This window comes from Strigops habroptila, chromosome 8 (assembly GCF_004027225.2).
Source record: "Strigops habroptila isolate Jane chromosome 8, bStrHab1.2.pri, whole genome shotgun sequence".
NCBI classification, from domain to species: domain Eukaryota; kingdom Metazoa; phylum Chordata; class Aves; order Psittaciformes; family Psittacidae; genus Strigops; species Strigops habroptila.
The window spans coordinates 2,007,081-2,028,337 of record NC_044284.2 but is presented as its reverse complement, the minus strand read 5'-3'; the positions used below and the strand labels follow the sequence as shown (position 1 = coordinate 2,028,337).

Here is a 21,257-nt window from a genome sequence, read left to right as displayed (position 1 = left end):
ACATAAATACAAACACAGATTGGAAATCTCTGTCCTCAAGCTGGACAGCAGTACCTCTGCATTCAAAAAAGAGGAGCACATGGCACAATAAAGCCATTCATCTTAGTCAAGTTAAAAGCGGTACTGCTCCTGTCAAGCAGAGACTCCACAAAAGATTTCATGGTCAATTAAGTAAATACAGGTATAAAATGGACTAGTGCTGAAGATCACCAAGCTAATTACTGATAATGTTTCATTTTGCTTCCCTAAGTCCCCAAAGTGATTTTTTTTTCCCTCATCAGTTTAAAATGCCCAAAGAAAATAGAGAAGTGTCTTCCCACATCACCACAGAAGGGCTTAGGTCACCGTGAATAAAGAAATGATGCCCAAACATACACGTTCACATGAAAACACAGACTCAAAATACCCACACCTATATCTACACATGTATTAAATAAAACCCCACAACTTACAAAACATTTAAAACTGAGCTAACACTGGAATAATGACAAGAGAATCTTTGTCTTTGCTTAAACTTGTTAAAACCTTTCTTTATTCATCTGGAACTACGCTCTGTATTTCCTGTAGACACTTCATGTGGAAAAAACCCCCCAGTTTTATTTTAAAACAACAACTTTGTATTACATTCAGATATAGACACCTTTCTGAATGAAATTATTGCAGTCTTAATCAACTATTTCTTACACTATTCCCTATGGACACAGGGACATGTTTTTAAATAGGTTTTTTCCTTCAAATTGAATTGAAATTTCAGGGGCATAGTCTGTTTGCATTTGTGTAAGATTGGATTTATATTATAGGATGCCTGCTGACTGCTATTACATATGCTGGCTTTCTCTCCTATCATTTTTGAAAGTCTATATTAAAACTAGAATAGCATTAAATGAGCCTTTTATACTTTAAATATTCAAGAGTTTTATATTCAGGATTTCTTCTGGCGCTGTCAAACTCCTGTGCCTGTAGGCAAGGTAAGATCAAGTTTGGCTCTCAAAGGTAGAATTAAATTTTATCAGGGCATCCGTCATAATATACAGCTGGCTTAAAATGCAAATAAAAAGTACATAGATTCAAAGACTAAAGGCGTTGCAGGTACTGCTTCAAAATCCAAGGGATCATTTTTCTGTAACCAGTTGCCTTTATATTTACATTTCCATCACTTTAAAGAAAGCACAGAATAAACAAATTAGAATGGACACGCTTTAAAGGCTCGTTTTTCACTTGGAGCCTTTTTCTTTCAAGAAATTCCTTAAATTCCTTATTGCAGCTCTTGGTTTTAAGGGAAATAGAAAGATGCAGAGACACATTCAGGAAACCATTACCTGAGCCATTTTTGAAAGTTCAGTCCAGTCCTCCCTGCTATAGCTGCACATGATACTGGCAATCAGGATCTGAAAAGAAGATATAGGCAATCATTTTAAGCCATGTTACCATTGTAATCTAGTACTTTACTGTGACTCCAGACATTAACTACCACTACCTGCATATGTGAACTGTATACTGCTAGAATGTATAGTGAAATATAGCTGTATAATTCACTGGGGATGAGAAATAGTAGACGAAATCATCTGATTTATCCATGGTTTTTAAGTCATTAACGAAAACCAGCAGGTCTAGTCAGACACATAGAGAACTTTGCATTGTTTATCATGTGATAAAGGGAGAACAAGGGCTGTCCTAGACACAGAGCCCACAGTATGCCAAAAATTCATGTTTCTGAGGTCAAAGGAATGAAGTTTTTCACTATTTATACAATGCCAGAAGTACGTGGGGCTCTTTAGAGGTAGGCAGGACACAATGCAAGAGTTTGCAGTCTGATGTGGCAGCGTACGAACGTAATATTCCAGCTGACTTCAGGAAGCCAGGACACACCAAAACCAGTCCCCTGGAATGTCATCCTGTGCAAGTTAATGACAATGATGTCGTAGGATGTGGGGAAAATCTGAGAAGACTGAGAGGGAGGCAGAGGGAAATCCCAGCTTTTGTTTTCCCATAACACACATTCTATTTTGTGGCTATTTGTTGGCTGTGGTCCCAGTTCCCCAAGAGCTGTTTTCCATGTATTGCCTTTCTCCTCACTGCAGTGAGCATCTCCGAGGTCCAGGTTCTGCCTGTAGCTGCTGCTGCCTCTTATATCTTCACTGAGGTACAGGGGTTTAGGTAAGATAAGTTCTAATAGTATTTGGGAGAGTAGCAAGACACACAACTTTTCGGTTCCATACAGTGCTAGTTACTGTTAAACCAATGTTAACTACTCTTCCGGCCAATGTCCAGTTCAATGTCATTCCTATTTAAGACTAAACAAAATCACTTGTTCTGGACTTATCAAAGATCATCAGACACCGAAACTCTGAAGTTGATGTATTTGTGCTGAGAACAGCAGAGAATTCAGCCCAGGAACTCCTGCATGGAGGACTTCTCAAAAGGATGGGGTTTGCAAGAAAAAAGCAAGGGACACCTATATTGCAGCCACTGAAAGGTTAAATCAGAAATCACAGAACACACTGACAGCTCAGTTTGTGTTCAAAGGAAACACCAAGGGAACATCATAACATGTGGCCACACTCTCGGTTGTTTGTCCCTCTTACATAAAATGTATGAAGGTTTCACATGTAAGTCTGATTCACAGGCAGGATGAAACTCGGGTTTAATCTTTTTGCTTTCCAAACATGTTTTACCGTTGGCATTAATAGCTGGGATGAGCTTAATCCATCATTCCCAAGCAGTGCAACACTTGTTTTGATCTTTCCCATAATGCTGTAAACTCCTAAACTATACCCATAACAAGAGTTAGATATTCAGTATCTTTAGAAGGGAGGTTTTATAGTATAAAAAGGAAGGCAGCTATGGAGACACTGAGATGTGGTGAGGTTACAATCTATTAATTTAAAATGACAATACCCCTTTTCATCATCATTATTTCCATTGTTTCCATTGCTTTGCTCTGATGAATCTCTACCTATCAGTCTACCACCCACCTACTTGCAGACTACCCATCCATCCACCCTCCTGGCTGATGTTTGCAAGGTGGGAGTCTTTGGAGAGAAGGAAAGCAGTTGATGAAGCGTCTGCCTTGCCTGTCGGTGCCCGTTTGTGTGCAGAAATAGAAGACCAAACTTCTCATTAAATGCACACAATCATTACTGGCCACGCTTTTATTCCCCTCCTGACAGAGGAAAAAACTCTCTCTCTTACACCACAGTTTTTTTTTCTATTGTGAAAAACCTTATATAGGTCCATAGGCCCAATGTTTATGAAACAAAATCTGCTCTGTTTGAATCCTCAAGCTAACTTGAGCACTCTGGAAATAAAGAGAAATCTCTTTAAAAAGCTTCTAATGTTTTTAAATCATGAAAAATCAGTGTAAGAAAGTTTACACGAGAGAAAGTAGAGTAAGAAACCAGTTAAAATATGCACTCGCTGGAAGTCAGCTACAAACCGTATCTTGTCAAATTCACACTTCCTATAAAACCAACCACAGCAAAAAAACAAAACCCCAACTCAGACACTGACAACACGAGAAGGATTTTCACAGTTGCAGCCACAATCCAAAAGACATCAGAAATGTACACGAGTCAGCTTTAAAACAAACCTCATTCTGCAGCAGGGAAAGTTGTAAGACAACAAGGGCGGCTGACTGTATTCGCAAGGAGCTGAGTTAGGTTACATCAAGTGTTATTAATGAAATGTGAAGGTTCTGCTGGGAATGTACAAAAGAGGAGGAACAAGAGCTGTGATGTTTCAAAGAGCTGTTAATTAAGACAATGTGTTTCTTTAATATTGATTGGTTCTAGCATTCACATTGAAAATCAAGGCATACTTTTGACGGGAGCAGGGGTTTACAATAGCAAAAATAACTGAAAGCAAAGAATGCCATTTCTGCCAGGACTGTTCACAGGGAATAATGAAACTTTAAAAATAGCAGGGATTTCATTCGCCTTTTTCCCCCAGTGTTCTCTTAGAACTTGAAATTAAACTTCATTCCTAGGTGGAAACAGATCCTCCAGCACTCCACGTTAACAAAACTGTCCTTTCTCAAGTGACTCTTCTTCTCCAAAATGCCTCTGCAGTCTTTTCATCTGGAACCAGTACCCATGACAAAACCATAATTATTGGATGTGGACATTTAGCAGCACTATCTGTGGTGTTTGAGGTTTGAATCTACTCCTAAAATCACACGTAGAATATTATCTCCTATTATTTAGAAAGAGAAAGGCAAGAAAGAAGTATAAGAAGTGATAAAAATCACGAGTTTTTATGGGAAAGTAATAAACAGAAATTGTCTCACATTTCAGCTTCTCAGCCCCTTCTCACTATGTTCATGTTAGTTTTATTTATTTATGACATTTTCGGTGCCTACAATGCCACGTACACCATTACCACCCCTGCAAACAGTCCCAAGCAGTTGGTATCTCACAGAAGTCCATAAGTCCAGCGCATGGCCCAGCCCAGGAGCATTCCCTGAGGGCAGATCCTTTCTCTTGGCTCCTAAAATCTGCAGTGACAACCTGACATGAGTTTAATTACAGTTGTTTGAACCACAAGTGTGAGGCCACACCACGCTGGCCCAGCTCACAAAAGCCGGCTACTGACAGATCTTACAATAAAGCTGCTGCTAAAGTGTAGTAAGTGGTAAATGAAAGTTGACTAAATTGTAGCTTTGTCATAGCTTAAGTGAGGCGAACCCGTGCATGACTGAAGCACAGTGGGATCCCCGGCCCATTCCTTATTCCAGATCAGAGGCATAGCTGGTATATGCTTTTCCCTCTTCTTCATCATCCAAACTGCTATTTTGCCTATTGTCAAGAGATCCTGCCCGCTCTTCCCTGCATCAAGGAGCACAGTGGCCCTGCAGACACTGCTCCCTCCCCAGCGATCACGGTGACGGATGTCACTACACAGGGTCTTTGTGCCCTGACATTACATGAGGAGATAGACAATTCCTCCAAATGCCTATAAAGGGACAAGTGCCTGTTTGTAACATCAGAGGCAGTTCTGTGCGCAGGGTTTTCTCGATCATTCATGGAAAAAGGAGGTCTGCAATAAAACTTTTCTGTCTGTTGGATGGAGGGGAGATGGAAAAGGGAAGATATATAATGTACAATTCAGGGCGTGATTATAACATGACTATATGGTAGCTAAAGCACCTAGTAAAAAGCTGTATTTCACACAATTCTGGAACTAATGCATTAGTAGTTGTTCTACTTAAAAGGACACTGACAAGGTACTTCTCATAATCCTTAAAATATTTTTTCTCCCTGTTTATAATAATCCTCTGGATGCTTAAACTAGAATCTATTTCCCTTGTGAATGGTTTAGGGTTTTTTTCTCTTCCATTATCTCTATGTAGATGCCTCATGAATGCAATAGCATGAAAAGAAATAAAAAAGGATGAGGTTTGCCACTGTGTATGTTTTCAACTGATCTTTCTTCCCTAACACACGGAATACACTGCACGAGGTTGCGAAACAAAGAGAAGGAAGAAAAAAAATCACCAGGCCTACTTTAGGTCAGACAATCCTGAGAACATCTATTTAAAGCCAGACAGCAGTAAAACTCTAGGTAGACAATTACCATTTGTCCTGTACTGCTCTGCAGGGAATAAGGGAGTTTCAGTACACTCAGAGAGTCTGAAACAAAATCTCAAGGGGCTGGACTGAAACGTGAACACTGTCAACCCCTGCAAAACTTCCCAACACACACAATGGAATCGCAATCCTCATGCCTGTAAATAACCATCTTTATTTTGGTCATCTAATACAGGCCGTTGCCCATGATCTGCTCCTAACCTGTTCTTCCAGGTCTGGGCATAATCTCCCTGCACCTCAGGAAATTCAGCCACCCATCTAATTTCTGCCTGTTCCTTCTCCTTGCTGCTTTAGCCTTGAGGACAGCTCGGCACCAAGTGTCCATAGATGCTCCATTCAGACACTGCTGCTGGCAGTGTCTGCACCCTGCACCCCCCTTCTGATTCGCAAACACTTGCAAAAATCCCCAAGGTTTTATTTCTGATGTGCAGAAATAGAAAGAGATCCTTAACAGCCTTTTTAAGACACAGCTCCCCTGACAGCTCTATAATCAAGAGGAGCTTTCGAGAAGGCTGAAGGATTGGTTTTGTAACAGCTACCTGTTTGGGAAGGAGAGGTATGGAACAGGAATATTGCTGCAGATAGAGGGAGTGCAGAAGACTATACTAAGAGCCAGATTTCAAATACCCACAAGATTATTCTTGATCAATCTAAACTTCAGCAGGTATTTGCATTGAGGTCAGACTGAAAGACCTCAAACTTTCCCTAAAGACACAATTCTTCTTCTCAAACCACACAGGATAGCCTGGCCATACAACCTGCTTAGCCTGAGCAAACTCGTTTTTTAACCAAAATTCCTCAGGAAGCTTTTAGTAAATAAAAGCTTGGCACTGAAGATAGAGTTTTTGTAAAACAATGGCAAAAATAGCATATTTAGTTCATCACTTACCAGTGGAAAAGACACCTGCATCTATACAAGCACAGGAGACAGGAGAAGCAGCACAAGTAGGACAGGAGAACTTCTTGGCAGCTGAATCACTGTTTCACAGCATTAAAGTCCCTTGCCTGTCCAAAGGAGGGGTACGTATGCTCAGTTCTGACCCATGCCATCTCTCACCCGCATGCCATAACAAGCCAGCACACTCGGGGCATTTCCTGAAGGTTCAGCACACATGGAGCTACAAGAGCATGTGGGGTCCACCAGACCTGCACTATTAGCTTGCCTCTGCAACCCTGCCTCTCGCACAACGTCAGGTTCAGGACAAGTCACAGCTATCACAGAATCAAACAGGTTGGAAAAGACCTTTAAGACCATCAGGTCCACCATTGCCCAGCACTGCCAAGGCCACCACTAACCCATGGCACTGAGGGCCTCATCTACACGGTGTGTGAACACTTGCAGGGACGGTGACTCCAGCACTGCCCTGGGCAGCCTGTTCCAATGCCTGAGCACCCTCTAGGGAAGGAATTGTTCCTAATCTTCATCTAAACCTCCCCTGGTGCAGCTTGAGGCCGTTTCCTCTTGTCCATGTTATGTCAGAAGAAAGATTCTTGGAGGCTCACTGCCACTTAGTGCCACTTGTGGTAGTCCCCGTCTTTTCCCAATGGCCGCTGGCTGATGAAATGATCATCCTCAAAATCATCCAGCTGCAATTACAGGCGTGCAGAACATTTCTAGCACCCGCCTCACAAGATAAAGAGTTCAACTGCAGCAAATATTCTATATTGCACGTTTAAACATGCACTATTGAAAAACAGTGGGAGCACAACGATTTACTGTTGGCAAAATAACCCTCTAGAAACCAGCCTGAGTTTGATGCCTTGTAGACTCAACCAGGTTTCTCTTTCTCTGTAATTTCTTGTAATTTCTGATTGTTTCAGAGCTGAAATAAAAAGAAGTTTCTTATTAAAAGCTACCTAGAACATCAAATCCCCTGCAATAAGAAAGTTAACAATTGTAAACCCTGTCATGTCTCTGAGAAGCAGAGGAATTATCTTGTTATCAATTTAATAATGGAACATTGAAGTAAATGATGCCATCCACTGACACCAGTAACACCGTCTCTCCTGGGAAATTCATGTCGGTAGGAACTGTCAATCTAGATGGATATGGACATATGAAACATTGTACCTTCAGTCCATAAATCTATTCTTTTTCTGCTGCCTTAATAAAAAGATTCTGCATGATGATAAAGACAAGCAAATGCAGAATGTCTTGACACTGCTGACCTATAATTCTGCTTCTTGTCTCTCTTTTCAGGGAGTAGAGAGTAAATAATTTAACAAGCTCTAACCATCCACTGTTTTTCTCCTTAGCTTGCACTTAGAATACATTTAAGATAATTTGAGTAAATGAAAATAAGACAAGTAGGGGATATTAGCATGATCCTTATTTAGCTATCCGTCTTACTTAGCAAATCTTCTCAATAAAGCACTATCTTTACCTCGTTGCTTTGTATTGCAAGCTCCAGTTGTTTTTCAAAGCGAAGTGGAAGTAAGATATAACAGATTGACACAAACCCAGGCAAAACATCCTCAAGCGTGCAAATAAGTCTCAAAAAGCTGATGATAGGAGTTTGAAAACATTACCATTTGCTCACCCTACCACATACACCAAATCAGCACGAGCAGGACATGACAAAGATCCTCTTCTCAGGCTAAACAGAGACACTTCTTTTCAAAGGCAGTTATTTTCATATGATGACTCCTATCAGTGAGTTTCCTTGATGGATGCCTGTGAGTACACTGGGCTATAGCTGCAAATTAATGCCTAGAGTTGTTAGGATCTAACACCCTCAGACAAATAAAAAACAAGGGTTATGAACAAATCCATTTCTTTGAAAGATAAGAAAATGCTGTGGCTTTGATGGGAGCACAAACCTAAAGAGATTGCTCTTTAGGACTGGCTGCACCTGTACGAAAACAAGAGAGCAGCTTTGGTGTAGTAACTACTGCTGTGCCACATGAGACTCAGCATTTTATCAGCCACTTTCAGGGCAGGAGTTAAGCTACCATGACCTTACCCTGCTTGTACACATAAATATGAAGGCACAGATCATGCATATGGGATGCGTGGATAAATGAAAAGCTAACTTTCCATGCAAACATTTAATAAGGGTCCTACCAACTTGGAATGTGACTGAAAGCAAAATGAATGGACAGAAAAAATAGAGACCTTCTGATGCACCTGTAGCTCCCACACTTCAGGAGGCTTTAATTAAGACGTGGTAATTCCTGAAGAGTGAAAAAGAGACACGGAATATGAGTTCCTCAGAACAGACGTTTAATGGAAGAAAATACAGCACCTGTATGAAACACTTCAGAGAAACTCAAATATTTTACATTTACATTTTATGACAGACTGTTGAAAATTTCAGCCCTTCAGGTAAACTCTTCAAATGCCATTGAAAAGTCCCCATGTGGCTGAAGCCTTCCCTGGGAATTTGATAGAATCTTTGGGATTTTATTTTGCATAGAAAACCTAGTTCTATTTTGCATACAAAACCTAGATCCTATCCTAGTTCAACCTTTAGTCTCTCTGGTAATGACTGAAAACAAATCCATGGGTGAATGGAAATTTGCATTACTGAAAGGAACAGACTCAAGGTAACAAAGGCTGAATCCAAGAGAAGAGTGTACAGAGACACTCATTTTCAGCAGTATTCCTTGCAAACAATACCTGCAAGTCCTTGTGGATCTGCCATGCCCCTGCTGTAGCTCTGCACTTTCCACACTGATTTAATATAAAGAAAAAGCAGAGGAGGCCAATACAATATTGCAGAAGCTAATAGAAAAAGGATATATCTAATTCTACAGTATTTCAGACACATGCTATGACCTGTAGCAAAGGCTTTACACCAGGGTGCTGACACATTATTGATTCTTCAGACCACATATGGAAAACAAAGCTGGTGAAAGGCAACACAGACTTGTGGATTTTTTTTCTTTCCCTCTACCTTTAGAAATGTTTCTATCACCAAATTATCTGCCCAGATACACCCACAGTCCTTTTAACACACCTTGCTAATTGTTACTGTTCATCCTCACAATATGCACAAGGGATGTAGGCTGCTCCTACAGAAGGAATGAGCAGTCATTGACTGAAGGGAACCCTAAGATCTCTTTTCCAGTCCCTGACTACTTCTAGATACATGGAGATCTATTTCCCCTATTACTTTGCTGCTATTACAGCTATTACAATAGCTGCTTAACTTAGGAGAAAACAAATTCAGTAGGAAAATAAAGAGATGAAATGAACCCTGAGGAACTTTGTCAGTTTCCTAACTCCTGCATTCAGGCAGCTCGCAATTCCCCAGTCAAACCTGTCTCTCTGCATCCCTTTTCCATCACCCCCAGGGCTTCTTCTAATTCACTTGCTTGGATGTGAAGGCTCAAGAAAACTCGAAGTACCGGTGCTGGTAGAGGAAGAAAATGTAGCTCAGAGATGAAAGAGAGAAAACACTCCTTTTTACACTTTAGAGCCCTGTGATCTGCATCATCATGTGACATTGCTGGTGCCAAAGCAATGCTTGGGAGGATTTTGTCAGCCTGGTTGCAGCCTCCACAACTCACCCACTCTCTCTCTGTGAGCCATTCTGCTTGTAGTGATGTACTCAAAAGCACTTCTAATTTACCTGATTTTGCACAAACATCTCTTAGGTGAGGCTGCGCTGATCGATGAGGGGATGCTCATTAGGAAGGTGTGTGGGCTATAAGGCTTCTCCTTCCCTCAGAAAATTATCTGAGGGCTTCACACACCAGCTGCATGTGGGTGAGGCCTCTCAGTCCTTTAATGCTGTTCCATCCTGCCTGGTCTAAGTATGAGACTCCACAGCAAAGGCAGCTTCCAGACACTGCAAAACCTGCCTGATTCATGGGACAGATTCACCTCGTGACAGGAGACACTCCACAGATGTTCACAGGGCTGGAAACAAGGGATCTTTACAATGGCCAGAGCAGGACCAGTGGGATCCATCCTCACGAGAACTTCACTGAGGAAAGGAACTCTTACAGAAAGTCTTTCTGGGATATTTTCCTGGAGGAAAGGATGGTAGAAAGCTACAGCGCACACAGTAACATAATAGTAACTGTTCTATCTATTGATCTTCATTTTCTTGTGACACCTTTGCCTTTCTCCTCCAGACACTAGAATGATTCTTCTGAAGAGCGCTTCAGTTTCCACTTCTTTGGGCATCCTCTCTAAATCCGTCTCATTTTCTCTGAATGCTCTGATTTTGTAACCAATTTACTTTGAGCAGGAGGTTAGACTAGCTCACCTCACCTCCTGAGGCTCCTGCCAACCTCAAGTCTTCTATGAACCCTCCCTGCACACACACACACATGATCAACAAGTACTCGTGTCTCATTCTCTTCACGATCACTTCATGCTCTTGCACCAAGCAGAGAGCCACCTATCTTTAGCAATTCTAACATTAAGCCTATTGAGCCTTTCCCAGGCACAGGAACCTACTGCAGTCTGGTATTTGTTTAAACCTGGCTTTTATCTCTGGATTTTTCCTTCTCTTCTCTGACGCAATCTGCAAGCTACCATGTGTGCTCCGTTTCATCGCTGTCTCCACTGTTCCTTCCTGTGATCTTGCTGGGCCAGTGTGTTGATTATTCCTCCTTGTTACTTCAGGTTTTGTTCTCCCCCTCCACTGTGTACTAAAGCAAATAGAGTCTTTGGTTCTATTTTTTCTGCCACTACCTGAGCTCGTACAGCTCCGCTTTGTAAATCAGAGTCAGTTGTTACTGAGGGACAGCTCAGACCCACAGCCCAGCAGCAAAGCCATCCCCACAACTACAGCATTCCATCCACCTCCCTCACAGACAACACACCAACCTCAAACTGCAACAAAGCCAAATACCAGATGCACTCACGTACGTGCATTGATCCCTACCCAGTTTTCACCTCTCCAAATGAGTAAGAGCCCTCCTGGTCTGGTGGAAGACCACTGTTTCTCGTTAGGCCCATGTTAATGGGAGCCACAGGCTGATTTAACAATAAACCTGTATCAGCAGTAGCATTTCTCATAGAAAATTAATTCTTACTGCACTTTTCAAATGATTTGCAATTAAATGGGCACTCAATAGAATCTTGTCGGTAATATATTTTAGGACTTTTTAGAAGGGAAAAGAGAGAAGTTAAGAAGGTGAGGCGAGCCAGAAACATGCTCTATGGACTCTATCATTTGGAAAAAATGTTTCATGTACAAATATTTCTATAGCGAAAATTATATTCAAATAGTCTCTTAGCAAAGAAAGAAACTCTACTTTCTGTCAGGCACAGAACTTTTCCAGAAGCAAAGATGAAACTTCATGCTTGCTGTCGAACTTGATCTCTTCCTATATCCTTCCTATTATCCCATTATCTCCCAGCTGGCCCAAAAATTCAGCGAACAACAGTGCCACTCTGCACAGAGCCTCACGATGGCAGGTCTTCAGTGCTCCCATCTGAGACATGATCAGAAAATCTCATGAGTGGGCAGCTCTGCTTTTTTTACATGCAGACATTATAATTTACTTAAGCAGTAGCTGTTATGGCTGGTGACCTAAGTAGCTTTTTGGCTACGCTCCAGCAGCAAAGAAGATGCAAAATGAAGGGCTGGAAGTTGGCAGCTACCTTCTGACTAATCTTTCCTCCTCAACTGCCAGTTCCACCCACCCTTTCATCTTTTAGGCAAGCTTATCTGAAGATGCTGAGAAACTGAAAGAGGCCTTACTATTTTCACTAAATATTTGGATGTTTAATAAAATGGTTCCTTAACTTGTTCAGCCTACTGCTATGGGATCGGACGTTTCAACATTCAAATGCATGGAAAAGTCTATAGGATTACAGTTTAATTCAAATGAAAGCACTGTTAAGACCGATTGCCATTTAATGCTGCAGAGGTTTTATCCATGACCCAGCAGTGAGGATGTGTGTTCCCCAAAAGATAAACTGAAAATACATCACGTGAAACGTGGATGCCTCGGGCAGAAGAAGTCCTCCTAGGAACCAGTGGGGTGCTGACAGCACAACATTAAGAGGATGCAAATGTGACTTACATCCATTTTTAATACTCCCTCTTTACCTTGAGATACACAAACTGCTCATAAGTAAGAATTTGGGGTACCTACAAGATACACACAACCTCTAGATATCTGAGCTGCAGCTAACTTAAAGGAAACATTCTGCAAGTGTATTTATTCAGATTTGAATCTGGAGGTGTAACTGGCATAAATGGCTAGGTGGCCAAGAAGGTGTGCTAAGAATAAGTCTATCAGGTTCTTACCCTGAAATTTAGCAACAGAGCTTTAATATATATTTTTTTCCAAACCTTAAGACCTTAACTAGCTGTTATGTATAGACAGAACCAAGTGACATCACCACGATTTTATAACAAAATGTTAAACATCAAAAGAATGAAAAGAAAATTAAACTTTAAATAGATACGGAGTTCTGCACATAAGAAAAAAACCATGGGAAAGATGTGAAAATAAAGCAGTGAAAAAACATTTTTCCTTGGAGTTGTGAGACACAGCTGCAGCGGTAGGAAACAGGATAGAAAACTACTCTCTTGGTTTCTTAGGAGTTTACATTTAACTTAAAGGGCTCATAACAAAGGATGTTTTTAGGTCTCCTGGAAAGAAGCCTTTAGAATATTTCTTTGGGTTTAAGTGTTCAGTAAATAAGTACTTCCTGTCACATTTTTCCTTCCACAATGTAAAGAACACACCATCTCCACTAGATATGACAGCACAAGGTTTAGACAGACAAACAAGTTACTGCTGATTTATGAGTTGTTGAGCAATCGGCTGCTTCAGTGCTCTTTAAAAACCTCAGACAATACTAAGTAAGTCCAAAATTAAAGAAATTCATAGTAAGATGAATTAGCTTGTATTTGCTGCACTTACAAATATACACACGGGTAGTTACCACACTGACACACAGTCATTTGCTATCCCATGGTAATTTATTGGGATGTCTGTGTTCACATAACAATACATCAGACTAATGCTATATGAAGAGGTTTTGCTTTTTGGGTCCTGCTGGCCACCTGATTGTGCATGTTTAGCAGTTGCTACTTCACCTCAATAGCAAGTACAGTTCATTAGTTTCAAACAGGACATAAAAAAAGGAATTTAAATATAAAAGCAGGGTGAGCTGAGATCTAGAACATGGAAATGTGACAGACACAAGAAGTTTGGTGAGGATGACAAAGTTTATGATCCTAGTTCTTAACCTCGATGTGCATAAACAGTTCAGAAGCTACCAGCAGTGTTGAGGGTATAGATTAGGATCAGTTCAGAGCCCACTAAGAATTCTGCTAATCTACATGTTCCTCCTCTCAGTGGATAAGGAAAAAAAAATCCAACATCTTGGAACACTTTATTCCTGCATTTCACTCTGAATTTGAGATCTTTCCATAGCCCCCCCTCCCCAGGAAGCACAGGAGGCTGGGATATAGTCCAGCTGCTGTCAATCACACTGAAGAGCTGGCTCCAACAGTGAGAGATTCCAGCATGTGCCTTTCTTGTCTAAGCTAGAACATGCCTGCACAGAGCCAGCTCTCCTACTATCGACACAGTTCAGATCAGTAAACTCTTTACTTGCTCCTGAACAAAAATAAACAGTTTGATGGTGTAACTGCATCTACACGAGGGTTCTGCCAGGACAGCAGTTAGATGCAGTTTTATTTTTAGTATTCCTAGCCTACATAAGTATGTGAGCAAGACTTATAAATATAGCCCGAGCCTTCATATTTTTCTTCATTAGAGCTCTAGCAGAATGCCTACCATGTAAACCACATCAAGAAATCAAGCGCAGAATATGGGCTACAGGAACAGCATATCCTTACTACTTTGATCAAGTATAAATTTGCTTTCTTCTTCTTATGATTACAATATACATTTCGTAAGAGAGAAAAAGCAGGATTATCTACATCAGATACACTCGGTGCTTCATATAAGACTAACACCACATCCCAGTCAGTACAAATGAATGTCAAAGCTATTGTGCATCTGAAAAGATCAAATTCTGTAATTTACCCAATTTCCCAAGACAAACATGAAATGAGAACTGGGGGGAGAAGTATTTGGGGGATACCTATCCTGCACAGGTAATAATAAGGCCAGCGGGATTTTGTTGTTCTTACAAAGTTCAGGTTTTCATTTTGGTGAATCATTGACTGTTCCTCATTCTTAAATTTTGCCCTTTGGGGGTTTCTTTTTTAACATTGCCACAAGGTCGTTTTCTCCCCATCCAATGGCAACTTCGACATCCTAATATTAAAACAATAACTACCCAGTAAAGGGCATTTCCCAGGGAGTAATGACTGGCTGGGAGGAGTTGATGGCCCGAGGCACTGCTGAGGGCCATTAACCCTGGCCGGTTATTAATGGCCCTGCACCAAGGTTGTTATTGCTATTTTAAGCACATATTTGGGAGGTGAAATGGACATCTTAGTGTACAGATTACTTTTAACACATGATGCCATTTCTTTTGTTGCAGTTTACGGAGGACATTTCTAGAAAGAAGGAATGCTCTGCCTGATACCCAGCTGGATTTCACGGATCATTTCGCAGCGCTCCATTGTGCACGCAGTAACTTACCAAACTGAGAAAACAGTCAGAGATTTGAAGAGCTTTTTGCTTTGCTCTCTAAATAATAGTCTGCATGGAAAAATAAAAGGGAATCCAAACCTTAATGAGATGGATGAGCAAAAATATGCATCTCTCTATGTCACTGTCAGCAGTTACATTCTAGAAATCTCTTTTCAATCACACTGTCCTTCTGTTCAGTGCATTTCCTTTGTCGATACTCCTGCTTAATGACCATTCACATATCTCTTAAAGAAAGGAATTTTTAGCCAAAGCACATCCTGAACCAGCTTCAGCTGATGCTGGCCATGAAGGAGTTTGTCTTTCTCAATACTGGGTCATTTTCTAGGAGATGGCTGGTGAAGTATTTCAGAAACTGCTTTAATTTTCTCTTGGTTCTTACCCTAAGGCTAAAGTTTTAAAGGCACGTTCGTAGTCCTCACGAAACAGTGAAAATTGCTCTTTTCTGGCAGGGATCAATAACTCACTCTTCAAATCAAAAGGATATTCTTAGCGTGTGTACAAATAGCCCTCTGCCTTACTGAACTGCCTACTATTTGTCAAACCTTAGCTGTGAAAGTAAAACAAACTAAATAAGTCATGGCTTTAGAACATGCATAGGAAGAAAGTAGTTCCACACGAAACAGGTTTCTCAACAAAGCAGTACTTTCCAAGTGCAAAGCATAAAAGATCTTCTCACATTTCTCAAGGTCCTAATTTCTCACCACAAATGTACATCTGGATCATAGATTGATGGTAAAAAATCTCGCTGTATTTACTACATGGCTCTATTTTCAGTTACAAATTGCAGTTTCCAGCAAAAGAGATGTGCTTTCTTAAAACGAACTTCCCTCAACCTGATGGCTGGAGTGTGCTAAAACCCTGAAAGTTAACCTTGTGGCAGTTGGGTCCAACCAATAGGACACGTCCTGCATGATCATTTGAACATGCATCAACAGACATTGTCTCTGGGTAAATTTTTCACATACTTTCTTGTTTCTATGTGTAGGATGACCTGGAAATGCAGCCTTTCAAATCTTAGCAAATGGAAGAGAGCACTTGAATTGCAGAGCCCTCAGCACATCAGTACAAAATCTATCTTCTTTTGCAGCTTGAGTTCAATTCATGGAGGGGTTACACACTAATCAGGTTGTCAAAATGTAATACAGGCACAATGGTCCGAAGGGTGAGACAGGACTGAGAGGCAGGACGAGGTTTCTGATCCTGGATATGAATCCAACAGTGTAAACTTACAGGAATGGGTTACGCAGCTCAGTACCGCTTCTCTGACACACACCAGCAGCAGCTCCCTAGGGCAAGCTTACACGAGTATTTCCCTTTAAAACTCTCCCAGTTTGTAAGAAATCTGTGGCACAGGAATTCCCTGAGCCAGAGGTGATGCACTCCATAGCCTTTTCCAACTGTATTCTCCAGTCAGTTCTAATCTGTATGTACCTCTGGGATCAGCAATGCCCTGTGAGAATGAGCTCCACGGCCACAGTGGCACATGGTGAAGTGTCTCCTACTCCTCATTTCCACCTATCACCCTTCTGGTTCCAATCCAGCTGCACCCTTGCTGAGCCAGACAAACATGAACCATACAATGTATTCAAAATGGAAGGAAAAGAGACAGACAGAAGGAAAGAAGGAAGGAAGGAAAAGAAAGGAAAGAAAGGAAAGAAAGAAAAAGGAAAAGGAAAAGGAAAAGGAAAAAGGAAAAAGGAAAAAGGAAAAAGGAAAAAGGAAAAAGGAAAAAGGAAAAAGGAAAAAGGAAAAAGGAAAAGGAAAAGGAAAAAGGAAAAAGGAAAAGGAAAAAGGAAAAGGAAGAAAAAGAATCAATACACTGGCATAGTGATGGGTTTTGCTGTCTTCTCTCTTCCTTTCCCAGAAATTCTGCATTTGATAAGCTTTATTTCAATGCTATTCAGCATTAAGCTGAGATTTTCATAGTGTTCTCTACTGTAATCCTAGTTTAGTTAGCTTACAGTCAATCACTGTATACATAAATTTAGTACTGTTTTATCCCATGTGCATACTACATTTATCTTCCTTTAATTTTATCTGGCAATTCATTGGCCAGTCACTCAGTAATACAAGACCCTTCACAACCCTTTATAATCAGCTCTCATCTTTATCTCCCTACAATAGTTAGTATTCCCAGCAAAGTTTACATTCCTGAAATCCTCTCTCTTTTCCAGAGTGTTAATAAGCATTTTAAATAGCACAAAACACAGCAGAAATCCCCAGGGAATTTTACTGGAGCTCTCTATCCACTGTGAAAATGGATTCTCTCTTCCTCAGCACCGTTCCCTATGTTTAAGTAGCTACTTATTCATGGCGTTTCTTCCCTCGCATCTTAGGGTAACTTAACTTTCTTTCAAATCCTTCAGTAGGACCCTACCAAATGCTTTCAGAAACCCAAGCTCAATTTATCAGCTGAGATTCTCTCGATGCCCTCAAAGAACTCTTTTTTGAAGGCATGGCATACTACAGAATGGGTTTCTTTACCTTTTTTAGGGTGTAAAGTATGTTTTAGGGCTGCAGTTCCCCTCATGTCTCCCATTGACCCCATACCAGTTCTCTGCTACTTTTCAAGCCTCCAGCAGAGCTGCTGTGGCCCACACAAGTATAAAAACATGCTGATGATGGATTTTCCTGTATTTTCTCTCTTTTTTTTTTTTCCCCACTAACACCTAATCCTCCAGAAGAGAAAATCTACAGCACCAGACTTTGTAGCTTACTCCCAGCTATCTCTATTAATATTCAGGTCGTATGAAGCTTGAGCATTTTTTTATGCCTTGTGGAAAAGCCTTCCCCAGAACTTCTTTTCCTTACAAGAAAACGTGATCTCAAAGACCCAACACATCAACGTTTCTGTTACTGGCATCTGTTTGTGTTCACTAATGTCTGCAAATAGAAACTGCTGTGCCTACAGAAATGGACGTGTGCTTCTGGTGTAAATCAGAGCGCCTTGCTGAATCCTCTTTACATGTGCCCACAGGAGGAAAATGTGTCCTGCTAGCTCAAGAAGAGCTGAACCAATGCCAGGAGCAATGAGGACACCCTCAGGATAGGGGACAGCGGAAGCTCCCCTGGAATATGCAGAGGTACATTGTTAATGTGTCTGCTCTTCCTTCATGTCAGCTCCGTTCTCTTTCCCAGGAAGCATCCTTCTGTACTGTTTTCCATCCTCCCACTTCCTTGCGGTGAAGGATGAGAAAAACAAGGGAGGCTCCATGCTCCAAAGCCTCTTCCCTTCTACCCATCACAGTAGTCACTGGAAATTGAGGAGTCTTGGCCATTCTTGCACTCCACTAGGACCAAGTGGTGTAGTTCCTGGGCAAGGTAACCAGTATGAGTACCTTTTTCCAACCTCATCCTCCCTCTTCTGCTAGGATTTCCTCTGATGTTAAGGGACTAGGCCTACTGCCAGTTTTCTGTAGTGAAAGGGATCTCTTCCATATGGTGAATTTAACAACTGCTGTGTGGGTTTCTTCACCTCCTACCAAGCATCCATGATGGCTGGCTTTGGGAAGTTTAAGATGCAGCAATAACAACTTCTGGAGTTTTTTCATGTGATTTGTGGATCTGAAATTCGGATAAAGGAACCCAGGTAGCTGCTCTGCACTACTGGGCACTTCCATGATATGGAGTGTGCAAGCTTCTAGGCCACCCAGCTTGTGGCTCCCTCCCCTTATGCTCTGTCCTTTCCAGTTCATGTGGAAAAGCATCTGGGCATCCAGCAAGGGTCCCCTGATAAGCCTGAGAATGCATGGTGTGTGCCCTCCCCATGCAAGTCCACAGTACACTGGCTGCAAGTGAGGTCCACATGGGCACAGCCCTACCTGGTTGTTTAGAAATGGTTTATTCCAAGTTTCTAGGTGTTGTGACTTGTCAAGGTGTCTGTGACTTACCATGTGGATGGACACCTCAGGAGGTATTCAGAGTACAGAACAGCATTTCCTTGTGATGGAAAGACGAAGCTATCTATACTCGCCCTAGGAAGAGATGGTGCTTATGGAGAGCAGCTGGCTGACAATCTGATCTTCACTTCTTCTAAACATGACCCCTGCAAAGATGAAGGTGACGGTTCTGCTTTGCACCTCACTGAATTACCCGTATTACAAATGCTATTCCAAATCCCCATGTCTTTCAAATTTGAAACCCAAATGGTAAACCAAACTATTACCTGTTATAACCGGAATCAAATCAGTGACTGGCATCTGGAAATGTAAATACTATGTAATGTAAATGTAAATACTCTACACAATAACCCACAGACCTCTGAACACCCATCAAAAGTGAAAGCTATAATAATGCCTGCAAAAATACACAAATTATTCCTAATACATCCAGTGAGAAAGCCAGCTTTGACCTTCTCCTCACAGTAAAGATGTAAAGTCTATGATTCCTCTGTATCTTAAAAGATTTTCCACCTAATGTCCCTTTATTTTTAAGTCTCAAAGGAGTTCTACAGCAATTTTAGATATCCTGGGCAATTCCTCTCAGGAACCAGATGATAAGGTCTACTACTAGTAGTATGTATAGATACAAAAATGTCGTTCACAGTCTGTAGGCAAAACTGCTATTAAACCCAGAGCCGGTCCTACACATAAGCTTGATATGTAGGACGCACTTCAGGGCTCACTTTGGCAAACTAATCAACCCTCTGTGTAAACTATCCACATAATGACTGTTGCTGTTGCAAATCTGTTTCTGTTATTCAGATAATTTCAGATAACCTTTCTGAACATTGCATTTTTCTGCACCAGAAGTTATTGTACAGGCATTCTCTTATGCCTGTTCAATTGCAGTTTTCTTGCTCTATGACCCCTCCTTTCCTTCTATGCCCACAGAGTAAAATGAAAACAAATGTGGCTTAATCTGTTAACCCCCTGGCCCCAACACCAAACCCAACCAAAACTGGCTGTTCTATTTCATACCTCTATTGTAGAAAACCCCTGCGTAATAGAACAACCCATTACACCATTCCAGGAGATTTCAAACAACACAAACCACACAAAACCCCAGGAGCTACAAAGAAGGCAGTGATCAGCCTGGGATGCAGGGGTCTGTTCTCACACACTCTGTAGCATGGCTACTCCTGATGTGTTCCTGGGACATTCTGAACAAAAGCCTGGACAGAAATACATCTTTAACAGTTTCAGCCTTGAAAAGCTGCTCTCTGCTAAGTAACTGTCGGAGAGGCTGTCAGCAGCATTCTGCAAGCAGCAGAACAAACATTAAGATGAGGGGAGTTTTCAGCTTAGTTTTGGGGTCCAAGAGTACTTAATGTTTCTAGCAAAAGAGGTTTCCCAGTTGAACATTGAATCACAGAATCAGTGCCCTGGCTAAAAATCTGGTACCCTCGGTTCATTCCCTAGAGTCATGTAGCAGCACAAACTCATTTGTGTCCAGTTAGGAGGCCAAAAAGTTACTTTTAAGTATATTTTCAGTATACTTACATAGCAATATTGAAAAACATTCCATTTGGCCTCTTCTTCCAAAATCCCAGTTCTTTCTCACAGCAAACACTTCTCAGACATTTGCTTGTTTGTGACAGATTTCTGTCTGCCTGTAGGGAACGCCATTTCCCCTGCAACCTATTCTTATGTCCTTTCAAAGCCCTTCATCTGTACTGCTTTGACCTCCTGCATGTGCCCAGCCCCCAAATCATTCTCATATTGAGGTTTTTCAGTCATCTGCTTACTTTTTTAACCACCTACGGGGCCCTACTCACAGTTTTGGGACTAGGAGAAAGCCTACCTGTAACTGTGTCCACCACCTTCTTCCCGAACCCTCCGTTTACATTGCAATGTAGAAAAGAAGTGTTTAACCATTTTTAAACCTTGCTCTTCACAAGCTTGTTCTCCCCAATGCAAATGCAAAAGAGCTTTCAGGATAATATACAATCTTAATTTGGCCAGCAACTAGGCAATCTAAATACATAGACATGCTTATGGGACTGGAAGAACAGACGTCTGTGTAAGTAGGTGCCTTACCTAACTCAAATGAGAAAGCTGAGCTATGGTAAGCAAAAGGTTCAGATGAGGAACAGCAGTTTGTATGTTTTTTCTGATGGAACAAGCAAACCAGAGGACACAAAGGAAATCACATCTTTTGAACATTTAAGATTAAACAATGCTGAAT

At 41.2% G+C, this 21,257-nt stretch overlaps 1 protein-coding gene across 5 annotated transcripts in view; it reads right to left on the bottom strand.

The window, feature by feature from the left end:
* DPYD (dihydropyrimidine dehydrogenase) overlaps positions 1 to 21,257 on the bottom strand; it is a 355,916-nt gene that overhangs the window by 110,718 nt on the left and 223,941 nt on the right. For all 5 annotated transcript variants that reach the window (XM_030494219.1, XM_030494220.1, XM_030494222.1 and 2 more), the window contains one exon: positions 1,320 to 1,388. In XM_030494219.1, the coding sequence (XP_030350079.1) occupies positions 1,320 to 1,388 (69 nt within the window). The remainder of the gene's footprint in view (positions 1 to 1,319; positions 1,389 to 21,257) is intronic.